This window comes from Parasteatoda tepidariorum, chromosome 7, assembly GCF_043381705.1.
Source record: "Parasteatoda tepidariorum isolate YZ-2023 chromosome 7, CAS_Ptep_4.0, whole genome shotgun sequence".
Lineage (NCBI taxonomy): Eukaryota > Metazoa > Arthropoda > Arachnida > Araneae > Theridiidae > Parasteatoda > Parasteatoda tepidariorum.
Window position 1 is genome coordinate 91,281,365 of NC_092210.1, and position 15,939 is coordinate 91,297,303.

Below are 15,939 nucleotides of genomic sequence, written 5' to 3' on the forward strand. Positions count from 1 at the left end.
TATATATATATATATAGAGAGAGAGAGAGAGAGAGAGAGAGGGAGAGAGAATATCCGCTCTAATTATCTTCGTCCAGGATTCATGTTCCTTTTGGATTTAAAAAAATTAAAAAAGTATCCGACTCTTTTGAATCTAATCAAATATTTTTGTTTAAATTGTCGCGTAACTACCATTACGATTATTGAACATCAGTTCAGTAGTATATCAGACATGATAACTCCGTTAAATCTTTTGTTACCTTTTGATATGAAGGTTGACATAGTCGCATTGCACTTTCCCAATATTGGTGACCCGGACGGGATATGAACTCGCATATCTCGAAAGTAACACCCATATCGATTTGCACACTTGAACTTCGATGGATGGACCATATTGAACAGTTGACTCGCTTTTTGTGACTGCATCATCGTCCTCCTCGCGCTGTTGCTTCTCAGTCTCATTTACACACAACGGGATTCGGCCGACTGCTAATAGCAACACGGGAAAGACCACGCAACCGTAAACTTAATACAGTTCTCACGACAAACGCTCAACATCTGATGAACTTAACACAGGTCTCCCGGTCTTTCACAAATACAGCAACTAGTGGTAATCGCTCGTCGAATTCTATCCCTGATAAAATTCTGGTGGGGGAGTATCGTGGCGTAACTACAACTACGATTATTAAACATCAATTGAGTTGCATATAAGACATGCTAATTCGACTCAATCTTTTGATAAATAAGGATTGAGATTGTCGCAGATTAGTAGTGAATTTTCCTATGAAGTCTGTGTAGTGTTTCGTCACAAAATCTTCTTGATATTTTTTTTTTAATAGAGCTTACAATTTATTAAATGTCATGAATTTAATTATTTTTGGAATGCTTTAAAATTATATTTTTGCCTTAAAATTTCATCACTATGTGTAGTGCACGCAATTGCATGATTCAAATTTATCCAAAATGTTACAGTGACTACTAAAAAATATGCTACAGTAAACCGATCACAAAAGTAATTTCACTTTTTTTTTTTCAATTTTCTAAGTGACAAAATAGAGAGTGTTGATTTACCTTAACTGCAGGTTGATAATTCTTTCCGCTTAGAATAGCTAACCCATCCATTAAAAAAAGATCATCTTAATTTATCTTTTAAACAGCTTTTTTTTTATGCTGCATTACAATAATTTCCTCTACATAGTTACTTTACTGATACAAAAAAAAATGACAATATTAAAATAAATGTGTGGTTTTGAAGACTGTGGTTTAAGATTAGGATTTTCATCATCCTTGTTTTTGCGAAACAATTCATATCGAATAACTACTTTTGAGATGCATTTATCTAAAAAAAAAAAAAAAAAACGAGTTAAATTCCATTTCGGCTAAACTTGCATTCTGAAAAATGTAAAGCATCGCTTCTTACATTCAATGAGCTAACTCTTGGCAGTTCTCTTGTATATGGAATTCAAAATGGTCACGAACATTGACAGTCTCAAAAAAGTCGACGATAAAATAAAAGTATAAATACGTAAATATTAAAAACACTTTATACTAACTATGTAACACAACAGAAGCCACGTTTCGTCCCCCTGTTACTTATTATTATTAAAATTTGTATTGGTTGGTACGTAGCATTTGAGCTGCCCAATGGGCTAAAGACGAGGAAAGATCTTCTGCAAAGGGCATCTCAATAGTGAGCCTACTTCCTCGGTCAAGACGTAGATTTAAAGGGGAAGGAAATTTTCTCCACATCTTTGTAATGCTCAGAAACCAACCACAGAACTTTCTCTTCCACAGATTTTATGAGCGTGTATATCGTACGTACTCAGTGGGGTCTTAGTGGAATCCCATTTGTAGTGTTACTTCTACACTCCTCTCGTTTGCCTTGATCGTGGTGCCGTTCTCACTGCATGCATAAAAGTTCTTATATGGGAGAATCGATTGAGTGAAAATTAATTGTGTCGTCATTGTTTTGCAGGTGAGAAATGGTCGAGAAGAAAGAGGCAGTTGTTACCTTATGGCAATGAAGTGAGCAGTGAGTATTTCTGTCATACTTTTTTTTTGTTTATTTCATTCTGTGATGTAATAAATTTTACTATTAATAGAGATCTATATTGCGTGACCAGAGAGCATGACCAGATATATCAGAGTGCATGACCTTTTTTTATTCTATATTGAAATAAATTTAAGGCAAATAAGGAGTACGTTTGTTAATGCATTTATTGGTTCACATTGATATTCTGTTCCTAATTAGCGAATAAGGTTACAAAATTATAAACTAAAAAGCGTTGCTTCGGGGAATGACTGAAAAGCTTTATTTTAGGCACTCGATATCCAATGGACACGACTGACTTCTTTTACGACCTTTTTTGCGTTTTTAAAGATTAAATTTAGGTAAAATCGTTACGTCCATTTACCTAAATTATTTAGAATATTGTTTGAACTAGTCTTTTTTTATTTCGAAAAGATATTAAAAAATAACAGTTCTTTTTTCCAAGTTGTCACGTGTTCAGTTATTGATTTTGGGTTGAAAAGGCGCATTTTGATGGTTCGCACTTAGTTATTGTAGTTTTATTTACGTCGCAGTAGAGCTGCACAATGGGCTATTGGCGACGGTCTGGGAAACATCTCTGATCCGAAGACATGCCATCACAATTTTGATCCTCTCCGGAGGGGATGGCAAGCCCGACAACCTTCACTCGAAGAGTCGCGATGGCTCAGGGAATAGAGCGTTCGCCTTCCAATGAGGCGAACCGGATTCGAATCCCAGTCGATACAAATTCCGCATCCGGCTTGCACCGACCACAGTGCTGACGTGAAATATCCTCAGTGGTAGGCGGATCATGTGTTAGAGTCCCCTTGCCGTCAGGCTAACCGTGAGAGGTTCTCGTGGTATTCCTCTCCATGTAACGAAATGCGGGTTAGCTTAATCAAAAAGTCCTCCCCGGAGGCAAATTTCTCTCAATACTCGATCCAAGAGTTCCCTTGTTTTCTGGATTGGGTTCGAAATTACAAGGCTACGGAGTTGAATATTAGTAGTCGTAAACCAATAAAATTGGGTCGGCTGTTCAACGATGGTTAAAAAATAAAGCCTGAATTCGAAGTCCAGCACTTTAAGGTTGAACAATTTAACGAGGACCCATACCGCACGCCTACTCAGACTGATCCAAGTGGTCACACCCACCCGCACACTGACAGTGAGGCTTGACTTCGGTATTCTACTGTGAACCGTGTCTTAACGATCAGTCCATTGCTGGACATGATGACACTTTGAAGTTTAATCTCTTGTGGCAATGCTTGGTTGAAAGCTGGCTAGGAAAATCAGAAGTGAAAAACAGGTTGTCTTGTGACACATCGTGCAAATGGGGTGTTAGGTTCAAGTGCAGAGGTTTATTTTTCCTGTCTAAGCAATAGTTTATTTTGGAACGATTAAAATGCTAACAGAATGGTCATAATGTTCTAAAGCTACCAATAATGTCTATTTCGCTTAAAAAAATATTCTTTTGTAAATGGATAAAAAATAACAGCAATGAATGAGTAGCAATTACTGGTGTGTGTATAAATTATATAACTTTGCAGTCAGAGGCATTGAATGGAAGTTCGTGTAATGGCGCAGTAAATAAAATGTTGTTCTCTCTTGCAGGTATGGTTTGCCCACGTTTGGAAAGTCCCGCACTAGGCTGGATGAATTGCACACAAAGCAGCAGTTTTAGGTATGAGATTCTTTTCTTCAGTTTTTGCAAAAATTCTCTAAAATGGCTTAAAAATTAGTATACAATTATGACGATGTTTGATCTTATAACCATCGTAGGACAACCTATCTATTATTTGGATAATTGACTATCGATGTTCAACTCCACAGACTTGTAATTTTAAACCCAACTCAGAAGAACTATTTGATAAAATTAACCAAACATCCTAGAAAAGACTTTCGCACGGTTTACCTTCAACAAAAAAATCCGATCCAGTCAGAAGACATCTTTCAAAATCTCTCCAACTGTGCACTAAAGTGATTCCAGGAGGTATTGAATTAACCCGCATTTGCGTTACATGGAAAGGAAAACCAGAAAATGTTTTTAAGGAATTTTATTTTATAACCAGAGTTGAGCAGCCGACCTTTTTTAGGGTTAGCTATCACAACCCCCTAGCAGTGTCATTTTCAGCTCAACTCAGAAAACAAAGGAACTCCTGGGTCAAACATTGAAACAAACTAGCCTTCGTGGAAGACGTTTTAATAGAAATTATCCGCATTTGAGTTACATAGAAAGGAAAACCACGAAAACCTCCCCACCTGTAAGGGACTTTTATCCAATGATCCGTCTACCACGGAGGATATTTTTAGCGACAGCACTGTGATAGGTGCAAACCAGTCACGACTGAAATTCGAACTAGGGTCGCCTCATTGGGAAGCTCAACCACTTAACCCATCGTGCTTGTTTAATTTTATTTTATCAGTGGAGTTGTAGAGCGGACCCAAATCTGAGTTTTCGATTAACAGTGTTCAAATCATGGTTATTTTGTGCCCATTCTACTGGACTAAGCATTGAGACAAACTAGCGCAGGATTTTTTGATGTAACTAACTCGGCATGGAGAAGGAAAACCTCTCACGGATATGTTGATCCACCAAACATGTAACAGAGAAATCTACAACTGATTCCTTTTTTGAAGTAATTAAACGCTGCGGTAGGTGAAAAAAAATTGGGATCGCCCTATGACGATCATTGGCCAAATGCTTTTTCTTTTCTGGAACGTCTCCGTTAAATTCATATTTATATTGAAATCACCGTCAAGGCAATAATTATACGTTAATAGTTATGAGAATATAAAAATACTTTAAATTATTATCATGTAAGTACATTAAAAATGCCTGCTAGCGAAAATAAAAGGAAAATCAGCAGCGGTGGCCATAGCAACGCATGCGCACTGCTTACTGTTACTCTCGAACACAAGTGTGTGGACGCCATCCAATCAAAACCAAGACCCATTTTGCCAATGGGTAATAAATAAAAATAATATGGTAAAAGAAAGGACAAATCTTCTTAAGGACAATCCACTGTGACATCATACGGCTATATCTGGATACTATATATTATTGTAAAAATTTTTTCCAAGTCTTACTGGTCATTGCGTCCTCTAGCAAGATTTGAATAGTTGATACTCTGTAATTGGGTATACTATAGCCTACGTCACAGATCGTGTTATTCCTACTAAATTTAACTAGTAAACAGCATTTTCTGCGAACCTGATTTCTAGCAACAAGTAAAAGCATCGAACGAAGTGTCTTGTTATAAGTCGCTACTCACCAGGTTGGAATTGTATTAGTCTAGTTCCTTTGGAAATAATTTATATTGTTGTTTTACCGAAGTTTATGAATTTAGTAAGCATATTTAAAACTCAATTTATTAATTAAACTAAAAGGTAAATGTTATTCCTAGTAAGTGGAAGTAGTTGTGCTTTTTTCATATTATACCCAATTGAATTTTAGTGTCACTTATAAATTTGTTTTGAGTACGATTATACCACGAACGAGGATTATATTGATAGCAGGATGAAATGGAAGACTTGTCTGAGTGTGATTATTTTTCTTGTTTCATTCCAATAAAAATAGAACGTATGTAATGAATTTTTTTTCTTCCTCAAAGGAGGGTGCGGTGCATCGGAGGATGTCTTCCCGGTTATGCATTTCTTGGTGGAGGTGATGATAGGATGACTCTGAGATGTCAAGATGGAATTTGGTGGCCGCAATCCTTTTTTCCACCCTGCCAATGTAAGTGGCCCTTCTGTATTAAATATGTAAGCAATGCTTTCGCCAAACAGATCATCTTCTGAAAATCATTACTCGCCAACGACGATAAGAAATCCATAAGCATGGTAAAAGCCATGTTATAGGGTACATACCATAGAGACATGGTATAAATAATTCGTTCACCAGGCTCCGCCTTCATCACGTGGTATACGACGATACTATTTCGCCATTTTTGGTAGAAGGATGTGAACAATCATGAACAAGGTTGCTATTTGGCGATCGTATGTCATTGTTGTAGTTCATTTACGTCGCACTAAAGCTGCACAATGTGCTATTGGTTACGGTCTGGGAAACATCCCAGAAGGTGATCCGAAGACATGCCATCACAACAGAGGGGATGGCACCCCCGCTTCGGTAGCCCGACGACCTGCACGCGAAGTCGAGCACTTTACGGTAGAAAAATTTAACGAGGACCCATACCGCACACCCTCGGTCCCTACGCAGACAGATCCAAGTGGTCACACACACCCGCACACTGACCGCAGCCAGTGAGGCTTTACTTCGGTGATCTGTTGGGAACCGTGTCTTAACGATCAGTCCACTGCGGGACGGCGATCGCATGTCAAAAATATTTATTGTACAATCTTAATGGGCATTTTTTTAACATTAAATATTTCATAAATTTTAAAAAAGAGGTATTTTGAGGAAATTGCTTTAAGTGGTTCTCAAATTGCAAGAAAAATAGAAAGCTGTAATAAATAGTTACTTCAGGAATCCTGAAAGCTCTGGTAGTAAACAGAGTATTATAAAAAAAAAACAATTTTTTTACTAAGGCAATAAAGACGAGGCTTGAAGCTTGCTTGTCACCGTAAGATTCACAAATTAAAAATGACACGTAGCAGCCGCACCCTCAATAATTGTTTTGAAGGGGGAAAAAATGCAAAAAATCAATATTTTTTTTTATTTCATTAATAAATACAAGGAACTAAAACGAAACATAATGCACAAGTTTTAACTGGAAATTTTAATTTTTTTATGTGTAAAAAACCTTTAATTTACCACCAGGTTTACTTTCTCGAGTTATCTCGGACAAAATGATAAATATTCGTCTTTGTAAGACAAGGAAGAACACAAAGTGATACTTTCCTAACGCCATTTTTCTTTTTCACTCTTTCTTTCTATGTAAATTCAGCAACCATTGTATATACAATCACGTATGCTGTCCGGGCTGTCCCACAATTCAACAGCAAAACACAACTTCAAATCATAGCAGATTACAATTTTTTTTTGGTTCCGGCTGATTAAAAACGTCATAAAACAAAACATACGGACAAATTCTTCTACGCCCGAGTTAACTGGGAATAATGAGGGAAGCGTTAAGTAATAATCCGAACATTCAATTAAAAGAGCCACTTACTAAATGGCACAAAGATGCTCGTTCAGCCATTGCAAAGAAACAACTTAAGAAGTTTAATTTGGATGGATGACTGTCGATATGAAGGACAGACTGAACCACACTTATTTTCCAAACTTGGGTAACATTCATAGTTTAAGCCGCATCACAGTTATATTTATACAAACTCAAATGAATTCAATTATGCATCAGGAGAGATAATTTATTGACCCCTCGAGTGACCTTTGGAGGGGCATATTATTTAAACCGACGTTTCAAGATGGGTGCAATCAAGATGTCTTGGAGCAGCATTTTACGAGCTCTGTCCGGGTGACTCTTATCTATTGCGAGATCGAAAACATCTCATATTGATTACCCATTCTATACTTTTTTTTCCAACTTACTTTGCGTTGAAATGATCGACACATAAAGTGATAGTCAATGTATTTTGCTATCGATTTCGTTATGTTTATTTATTTTATTATGTCATAATCTATGGCTATATTATTAAATAAAACCATACAAGTCCTTTCTACCTACGCTTTTTTTTTCTGTGGCTCAATACTTTTTTCCAGCACTGTATTTCAACCCCAATGACATCAGGATGATCTAGAAGAATATCCATGTGAACGACATTAGTTCCTTCGATAACGCCTTGAAATGCATTTTACTCTGTTTTGCCTCTTTCTGCTACCATGATTATTCTCATTCTGTTTTTCATCTTATATTTTTTTCTTTTGGCTTCTGTGCTTTTCTAGTTTTGTTTCTCTTTTTTTTCATCAACTGTACATTTTTTTTTTGTTTCTTCACCCCTTCTTGAAAATGAACGCCTATTTTTGAATTACTTGAAACATGTTTAGTGTTATTTAATATTTGTCTATTTTTGAAGTTTTCAATCAGGGGCATGTGTTTCCCTTAATGGGCAGAGGGGATTATGAGAATCTGCAGGCTTAGTCCACCCCATTTTGATCGTATTTTGGATGTCTTATATTTAAAAATGACATTGCTTAAGAGGAAGATTGCAATTTAATTTGGCACATCGATACTTGACTGTTTTGTGAAACCTCCATTGTTGACTACTGTGGGTGTCTTGCATTCAGTATGTTTAGTTTCGCGAAATCCCCTTACAATTAATATTTTATTTTTAAATCTGGGACCACTGGTTCCCGTTTGGGAAACAGTGGAAGAATATATTTCACCTACACTGCATCGAAAAAGGTTGGCAACACTACAGCAAGAAACAAGATTATTCAGTAAAATAAGATTTCATTTTACGGTCAGAATCAATAATTTATGATGCATATACACTAAATTTCTTTAAGATAAATGACTCAGAAGACACTCATCGTTTGTTTCTTGCATTAAATGAAAGACACGCACATTTGTATTCAGTTTTAGGGTTGGTTTATCGTGGAAAACTAAGCGCAGGAGGTTAAAATTCGTCTTTCGTGTTACTACTTTTCACTGATTTTGACGCCTATAAGCTTGGAAAAACGGGCCACTCAATCTATATATATATTTCTCTTACACGGCACCAAAAAAAAGCCTCATTACAACTCCCCGAATGGCAACGTTAGAAAATCGACCAATGATTGCTGCTAAAAATGTCACATGGCAAATGTAACTTGAGGTGGCTCAACATATAGCGCTTTTAAAAACGGAAACAATAACCAGAGTGAGCATTATCAGGTTGTTCAATTCAGATTCATGCCCTAAAAACATGATAATATTTAATTTAAACTCAATTAGGAATTAATTAGGCTGGCCTTCTCCATGACTATAAATAAGTCACAAGGTCAGACTTTTGAGAAAATCAGTTTAGTATTGACTAAACAAGTTTTTAGTCATGGACAACTTTATGTTGGCCTGTCAAGAGTTAAGTCATTTGACAGCCTTTCAGTAATTGCTCCAAGATGCCAAATCTATAATTGTGTTTTCAAAGAAATTCTAAATGCTTAGTGTTAATTTCTTAGAGCTTTGCAGAAAAAAATGTTTTTTGGAAAAAATTTAATTGAAACTTCTATTGGCAGTAGGCAAGGGGAACTGCCAAAATCAAAACTCCCCGATTAGAAATGCAGCATGGCGACCTCCACGTGGTATTTCTCGGGTAATGCTAACAGCCATGCATTTTAATTTATTGTATGTAAAACATCCTTATTTTGTTCTAAAATGTTATGTACTTTATCACAAATGTTAATTAATATAGAAATTGATTTCAATAATGCTGATCACCAAAAAATATTTCATTTGGCGATAAAACAAATTTTTGTGTTCTTGAAAATGAAAGACTTTTTGAGGGTTATTATCTCACAAGGAAAAGTTAGGGTTTAAAGTTTATATTTTTAAATAATAAAATTTTTTTCTAAAACTTTCAGAATTTCTAGCATTAACTAATTTATTATACACATTTAGTTGAATTTAGGTGAGTAACTGCAATATTTGATAATTTATTTTGCTAATATGTTTCTCATTTAGCTAATGTTTTGATTTTTTCACCATGTACAATCTAAATAGCTAATATACTTTTTTAAAAGCCAATAAGAACATTGATAGAATTCTTCTACATAAGTACAATACTATGTCTTTGATGATAAAATACTATGTCTTTGATGATAATATACTATGTCTTTGTGCTAGAACATTGTGTTCATTGGCGAGCGAGCGCAGCGAGCCATGGTTCACGGTGTGAATCACATAGGATTACATAGCAATTCTCGGGGGTTGGAGAGCGTTAGCGAGCAGGGGGCGGAGCCTCCTAGTATTATTATACTTTCAATAAAGCGCGCGTTCGTTCAATCTAACTTTTAACAAAACAACAAATGAGACTCAGTAAGCAGTCTACCCAAAATAAAACAAAAATTTAGCCAATCAAACTGTCAAAACATGACAACACTTTAATATTATATGAATTTTCTTAAATTTGTTTTAGAAATTACTTAAGAAACTCTTATGAAGGGTAAAGTCACAAAATAAACATCGCTTCATAAGCGGACACACCGGAAGTTTTCTAAATCGGTTTTAAGGAAGCATTCAGTTAAACCAGACCTTTTCCACAGTTAAAATATGTATTTATGTTTAAGCGATGTCGCACTGTGAATTAGAGCACACGGGAAGAAGTAGTTTCAACTGTACACTTGGATCGAGAGGAACTCGGTGTGACATCACTTGTAATGGATTCTACGAAGGACGCTATGAGTGCATCAGGGAGTGGCGTCCACCTCTGCCACGATGCGTCACAGGTATGTGTCATCCTTGAAATAAAATTTTCTTTATTCTACACCAGCCTGAATGGTTCGAGGACCTCAGTTTAACATGCTGAAAAAGGGTTTAAGTTTATAGTGTTTGAAATATAGCCTGAAGATGAGACCACCAAACTATTAAGATTGGCTCAAGCCCATATTAGATCAAAAGTTATTCAGAGTGTTGGTGTTTCCTTCTTTTTGCATTCTGCGGAATTTTATTTTTGTCTCTTATGGTTCAGTTCAAATTCAGTTTATGTTTACTAGAAATGTTATTTTATAGGCTGCAAACAACGTTTTGGTAGTTCTTTTTTTATTGGTAGCTCACACTAGGATTTAAAAACGGCACGGTAGTTATCGTACCGGTAGTTATCGAACCGGATTATCTAAGTTATCGTACCGAGTTTGTCAAGTTAATCCCAAGTCACGATAAAAGAACTAAAGTATTTTGCGTAAAGTAATTTGCTACAATAGTTGCTTAAAATGAGCAGTCTAAATGTGAGTTCTATAAATGGGCATTCCTACGTTCTTGTTAAAGTTTGTAACCGCTGCAACACAAAACTAGACCTTTTTACAGAATAATTATAATTTAAATTGTGACTGCCAAATATCATAAACTTCAAAGCGTATTTTATAATTTTTTTTGTCAATTTATGAGCTTTCTTGTTTTACTGTGTACACTCAATATCGATAAAAAAAAAAAAACATTTAATAGTATGAGTTACCATAGAAGTGGCAGAAAAGTAATAAATGATGATTGCGTCTGATTGACTGGGGGTTTGAATCCCGTTTAGGGCAAGGATGTTTCTCTCTGTTTTTGTGTGAATGTGGCGTGGGTAATCGCCTCCGTGACTCAGGTACCAGCGACATCTTTTTCTCAGGTTAACTCAAGAGATCTATTATAAAAGTTCAATTTGACTCATTTTCATACAAGGTTGGAAGATCGCTTGTTATATTCCTTTTAATTTAGGTAAATATAACAAGGAATATAACAAGAGATGTTAAACTTAATTTGACACGGAGGAAAATGTGTATTAAACAATTTTTCACTTTAATCTTTTTACAAATTTTTTTTTAGTTTTTACATTGTTGTTGTTGTAGTTCATTTACGTCGCACTAGAGCTGCACAATGGGCTATTGGCGACGGTCTGGGAAACATCCCAATCGAGGATCCGAAGACATGTCATCGCAATTTTGATCCTCTGCAGAGGGCACCCCTGCTTCGGTAACCCGACGACCTGCACGCGAAGTCGAGAACTTTACGGTAGAACAGTTTAACGAGGACCACACACCCTCGGTCCCTACGCAGACTCATTCAAGCGGTGATGTTTGACTTCGGCTGGGATCTTGGAATTGAAAACGCAGTCTGAGGATTTAAACATCGGCTATGCAAACTAAAGGGCCATTCACACTTCTTGCGATTCACGCAACTCTGATTACCGTTGAGAAAACTTGATATTTCATCCATCAGGTCTCCCCCCGACTACAATGAGAACAGCCTTAAACAGGCCTCCAACTGGAAGGAAATATAAAAATATTCGTTTGATCCTCTTACTAAACTGATGATGGATATTCGACATTATCTTTTGATGTGAGTAAAATACAGGGTGTTCCAAAATTATCTTTACAACTTCAAAAAATCATAACTTCGAACATAAACAAGATATTTTTATTCAGTCTTTTGCATGTATTACTACAACTAATAAAGTTTTTTCTTTCAATAGGCTGAAAAGTTATAAGTGAGGATGTGGACACCACAACAGAAAGCTCAATGCGTCTCATGGCCGTATTCGCTCCACATTTTCTGGACTTGTGCTGTGTCGTCCGGCTCCACTTTTATGCAGTACTGATCCGGTGCTCATGAAGCTTGTGTGCCATGCACGGATGGAGGGTCTCTTTCGAAATTTGTCCTGAAGTTCCGTTGAACCTGTGTATCTGATTTCGTCTCTATGAACCATGAGACGCATTGAGCTTTCTGTTGTGGTGTCCACATCCTCACTTATAACTTTTCAGCCTATTGAAAAAAAAACTTTATTAGTTGCAGTAATACATGCAAAAGACAGAATAAAAATATCTTGTTTATGTTCGAAGTTATGAATTTTTGAAGTTGTAAAGATAATTTTGGAACACCCTGTACAATACGTGATATAAATTGCCTGACAAAATTATACCCATTCAGCAATCTTTATTTTACGTTAAAAGAATTTTTCAGCCTCACCCAAACTCCAATAAAGTCACGACCCATATTTTGCTGAGTGAAAGCAAAAACTTTTTGATGTAAACCTGAAAAGGTTTTTATGCGGTTCGCGTGTAAATCTTCTAACCTTAAAACAAGATCTGTGACGATCTGCTCTATTCTACGCACATGACCCTAATTCAAAACCTTGGAAAACAAGTTTCTCTATAAAACTCTTAAATCGAGATTGAGTCAGGGTTTTCAAGCGTGATAAAATCCTTTCATGAAGCTATTCTCAAGGTGAAAATAATCTTAAATCTAGGTCATTAAAAGGTTTGTTTTCGCAACGTATTGTATGCTGTAGCCACATTGTCATGAAATTTCAATGGACGATGCAATTTGATCCTAGTGTGACGTCATCCAAAACGTCATGATGGACCTAAGTGGCAATAATTTTTAATCCTTTTAGGATGAAAGGTTTGCTTCATTGGAATAAAAGGTTTTTCAACCTTTCGTGATTTCTCTCTTTCAGCAAATAGTGTGTGGTGTGGTGAACCGGAGATACTGGGTGGAAGTTTCTTTAATTGCAGTGTGGGGATGGAAGGAACACAGTGCGACGTCATATGTGATGGTTTGTACGAAGGTCGATACCACTGCTTTCCTGGACAGGAATGGAGGCCAACACTTCCTTCCTGCGTCACAGGTAGGAAGACTCTTCTGATTCAGGAATCTACTGTGGAGTTGTCTTTATTTAATTTATAACCGGCCATATGCTTAAGCTTCGCGTCCTTGTTAATTTGAGCCTAGCGCAGAAGGGCCTAGGGCAGGGATGGCGAACCAGTGGCACGCGTGCCATTTATAGCACCCGACACAATATTTTGGGCACGCCACCGATCACATTGGTTATTACACTATGAATTGTTATTACGCAAATGTTATTGCATTATGAAAATTATGTAACAATTAAATTAAAATTCACAAAAACACACAAAATAATAAACAATTATTAATAAAAAAATTAACAATAAATGCTAAAAAAAACAACTAATAACCATAAAAAACAAGCTAACAATAAATAACTAGCAGAAAAATTAACAGTCCTGCTTAAACTAACAACTTGTAACCTAATCTAAGTTACTTGTCATCTAATCTGCAACAACAGAAGTCTCACTGATGTTACTTTAAGTTGAATAACGCGTATAACTGAGACATTGCAAGAAAAATTTTTTTCAATGTAAATAACGAGTTTTGAGTTGATAGTATTTAGTATTATTATTTCCCAATAATCAAGAAGTCAAAATTATTTGACGGCACGTCTATGACCTCATTAAACAACTTTTTAGAAAAAAATGGCACGTTGGTGTATAAAGGTTCGCCACCCCTGGCCTAGGGGATAGAGCGTTCGCTTTCCAATGAGGTAAATTCGAATCTCAGCAATGGTTGGTGGAAACGGATTCCGCACCCGGCTTGCACCGACGTAACATATCCTCAGTGTTCCGCTGGATCATGGGTTAGAGTCCCTTTGTCGTCCAACTAACCGTAGGAAGTTTTAGTGGTTTTCCTCTCCGTGTAAAGCAAATCCGTATTAGTTTCATCAAAAAGTACTCCGAAGGCGAATTTCTCCCAATACTTGATCCCTTGTCTTCTGGATTGAGTTTAAAATTACAAGGCTACGGAGTTGAACATTTGTAGTCGTAAGCCTAAAAAATTGGGTGGGCTGCTCATCGAAGGTTATATATANTATATATATATATATATATATATATATATATATATATATATATATATATATATATATATATATATATATATATATATATATATATATATATATCCCCCTACGACACTATAGTCGATGCGAGAGTATAATATTTAAATAAAAAACCGTCGCTAGAATTTGAACCTTGGTCATTACTTCTATGGTTAAGCGCTCAATCATCTGAATCATGACGGCTTTAGAATAATCAGGTAAAATAATTCCAAAGAGCGCAACAATCGACATACAATGCAACAACCTGCAAATCAAAATTGGGTATTTTTTTCTCCCTTGAAACTCCAAATATGAAGGAAAAATAAAATAGGGATAATTCTTACATGAAGTTACCCCAATGGGAAAGGTTGGAGGATATAATTGAATGCATATTTTACAAATCTTTCGTATACTTTTGTATTTTTTAGATATTCAATTCGATGCGAAATTTTTAAGCATTTTCATACTTTTTGAAAAACCAGTCAGAAACAAGTTACTCTTTTATTTCAATTATAATTATCTATTGTATGTTAACAAAAAACATGGTGCGTAGATTTTTTAAAATGTGCTCAATTTCGATTTTCGTTTTTTAATAGCATTTAAAGGTCCTTTTTTTCCTTGGATATTTTCAAAATAGCTTCATTTTCCATTTTCGAAAAGGAGATTTTTATTTTCTATACCATGTCCATTTTCGCCATGTATTATGCAAAAGCGTACTTTTCACATTGTTCTCTCTAGTTCTAGTTCTAGTTCATTTACGTCGCACTAGAGCTGCACAATGGGCTATTGGCGACGGTCTGGGAAACATCCCGGAGGATGATCCGAAGACATGCCATCACAATTTTGATCCTCTGCGGAGGGGATGGCACCCCTGCTTCGGTAGCCCGACGACCTGCGCGCGAAGTCGAGCACTTTACGGTAGCACAGTTTAGCGAGGACCCATACCGCACACCCTCGGTCCCTACGCAGACTGATCCAAGTGGTCACCCACCCGCGCACTGACCACAGCCAGTGATGCTTGACTTCGGTGATCTGCTGAGAACCGTGTCTTAACGATCAGTCCAATGCGGGACCACATTGTTCTATTCAACGTTTTCACAATTCATTCAACCACAATCCATTTCGGCGTACCGTCGATCGGTTGCGTATGAAAGCATTAATCGTTTTACATGTTTGATGAAATACTTGCAAGTTCGCATGTGCATATACTGATCTGGGTTCGGTGAGATTCTTGCACTCTCATGTGCAACTCTGCTGCATTTTGCAAGATATTCTCCATTTCAGACTTCATTTCCCCTCCTCTGATATCGAAACGAAAAATCTCTTGATCATTTTATAATAACTAATATATGATAATAATAAAAAAAAGAGTTTTTTGTCAGAAACTAGTTACTTTGTTATAATCATGTAATGTTTGAAAATTATTTTGCATTTTGTTAACGTTATATAGTGCTTAAATATATTTTTTAAGTGCTTAAAAAGTACTTATTTTTTGTTGAAAGATTTGGCTACGCATCCTGAAAATAGTAATTTCTGTCACAGATTTCACATTCTAGAATCAATATAGATGTCATGTTTTATGATATTTTATAATCAGCGTTGAACCATCGGCTTACTTTTTGGGTCAAGGCCAACTCCGTAGCCCTCATCAAGTATTA

The 15,939-nt window shown here is 36.2% G+C and overlaps 2 protein-coding genes across 3 annotated transcripts in view; one reads left to right on the forward strand and one right to left on the reverse strand.

Moving 5' to 3' along the window:
- The window catches only part of LOC122272596 (monocarboxylate transporter 12), a gene marked incomplete at its 3' end in the record, with an annotated part of 552,146 nt that overhangs the window by 199,245 nt on the left and 336,962 nt on the right, over window positions 1-15,939 (reverse strand).
- The window catches only part of LOC107450699 (clotting factor C), a 34,798-nt gene that overhangs the window by 1,845 nt on the left and 17,014 nt on the right, over window positions 1-15,939 (forward strand). For both annotated transcript variants that reach the window (XM_016066551.3, XM_071182941.1), the window contains exons 2-6: window positions 1,955-2,011; window positions 3,620-3,689; window positions 5,620-5,744; window positions 10,197-10,355; window positions 13,064-13,234. In XM_016066551.3, the coding sequence (XP_015922037.1) occupies window positions 1,955-2,011; window positions 3,620-3,689; window positions 5,620-5,744; window positions 10,197-10,355; window positions 13,064-13,234 (582 nt within the window). The remainder of the gene's footprint in view (window positions 1-1,954; window positions 2,012-3,619; window positions 3,690-5,619; window positions 5,745-10,196; window positions 10,356-13,063; window positions 13,235-15,939) is intronic.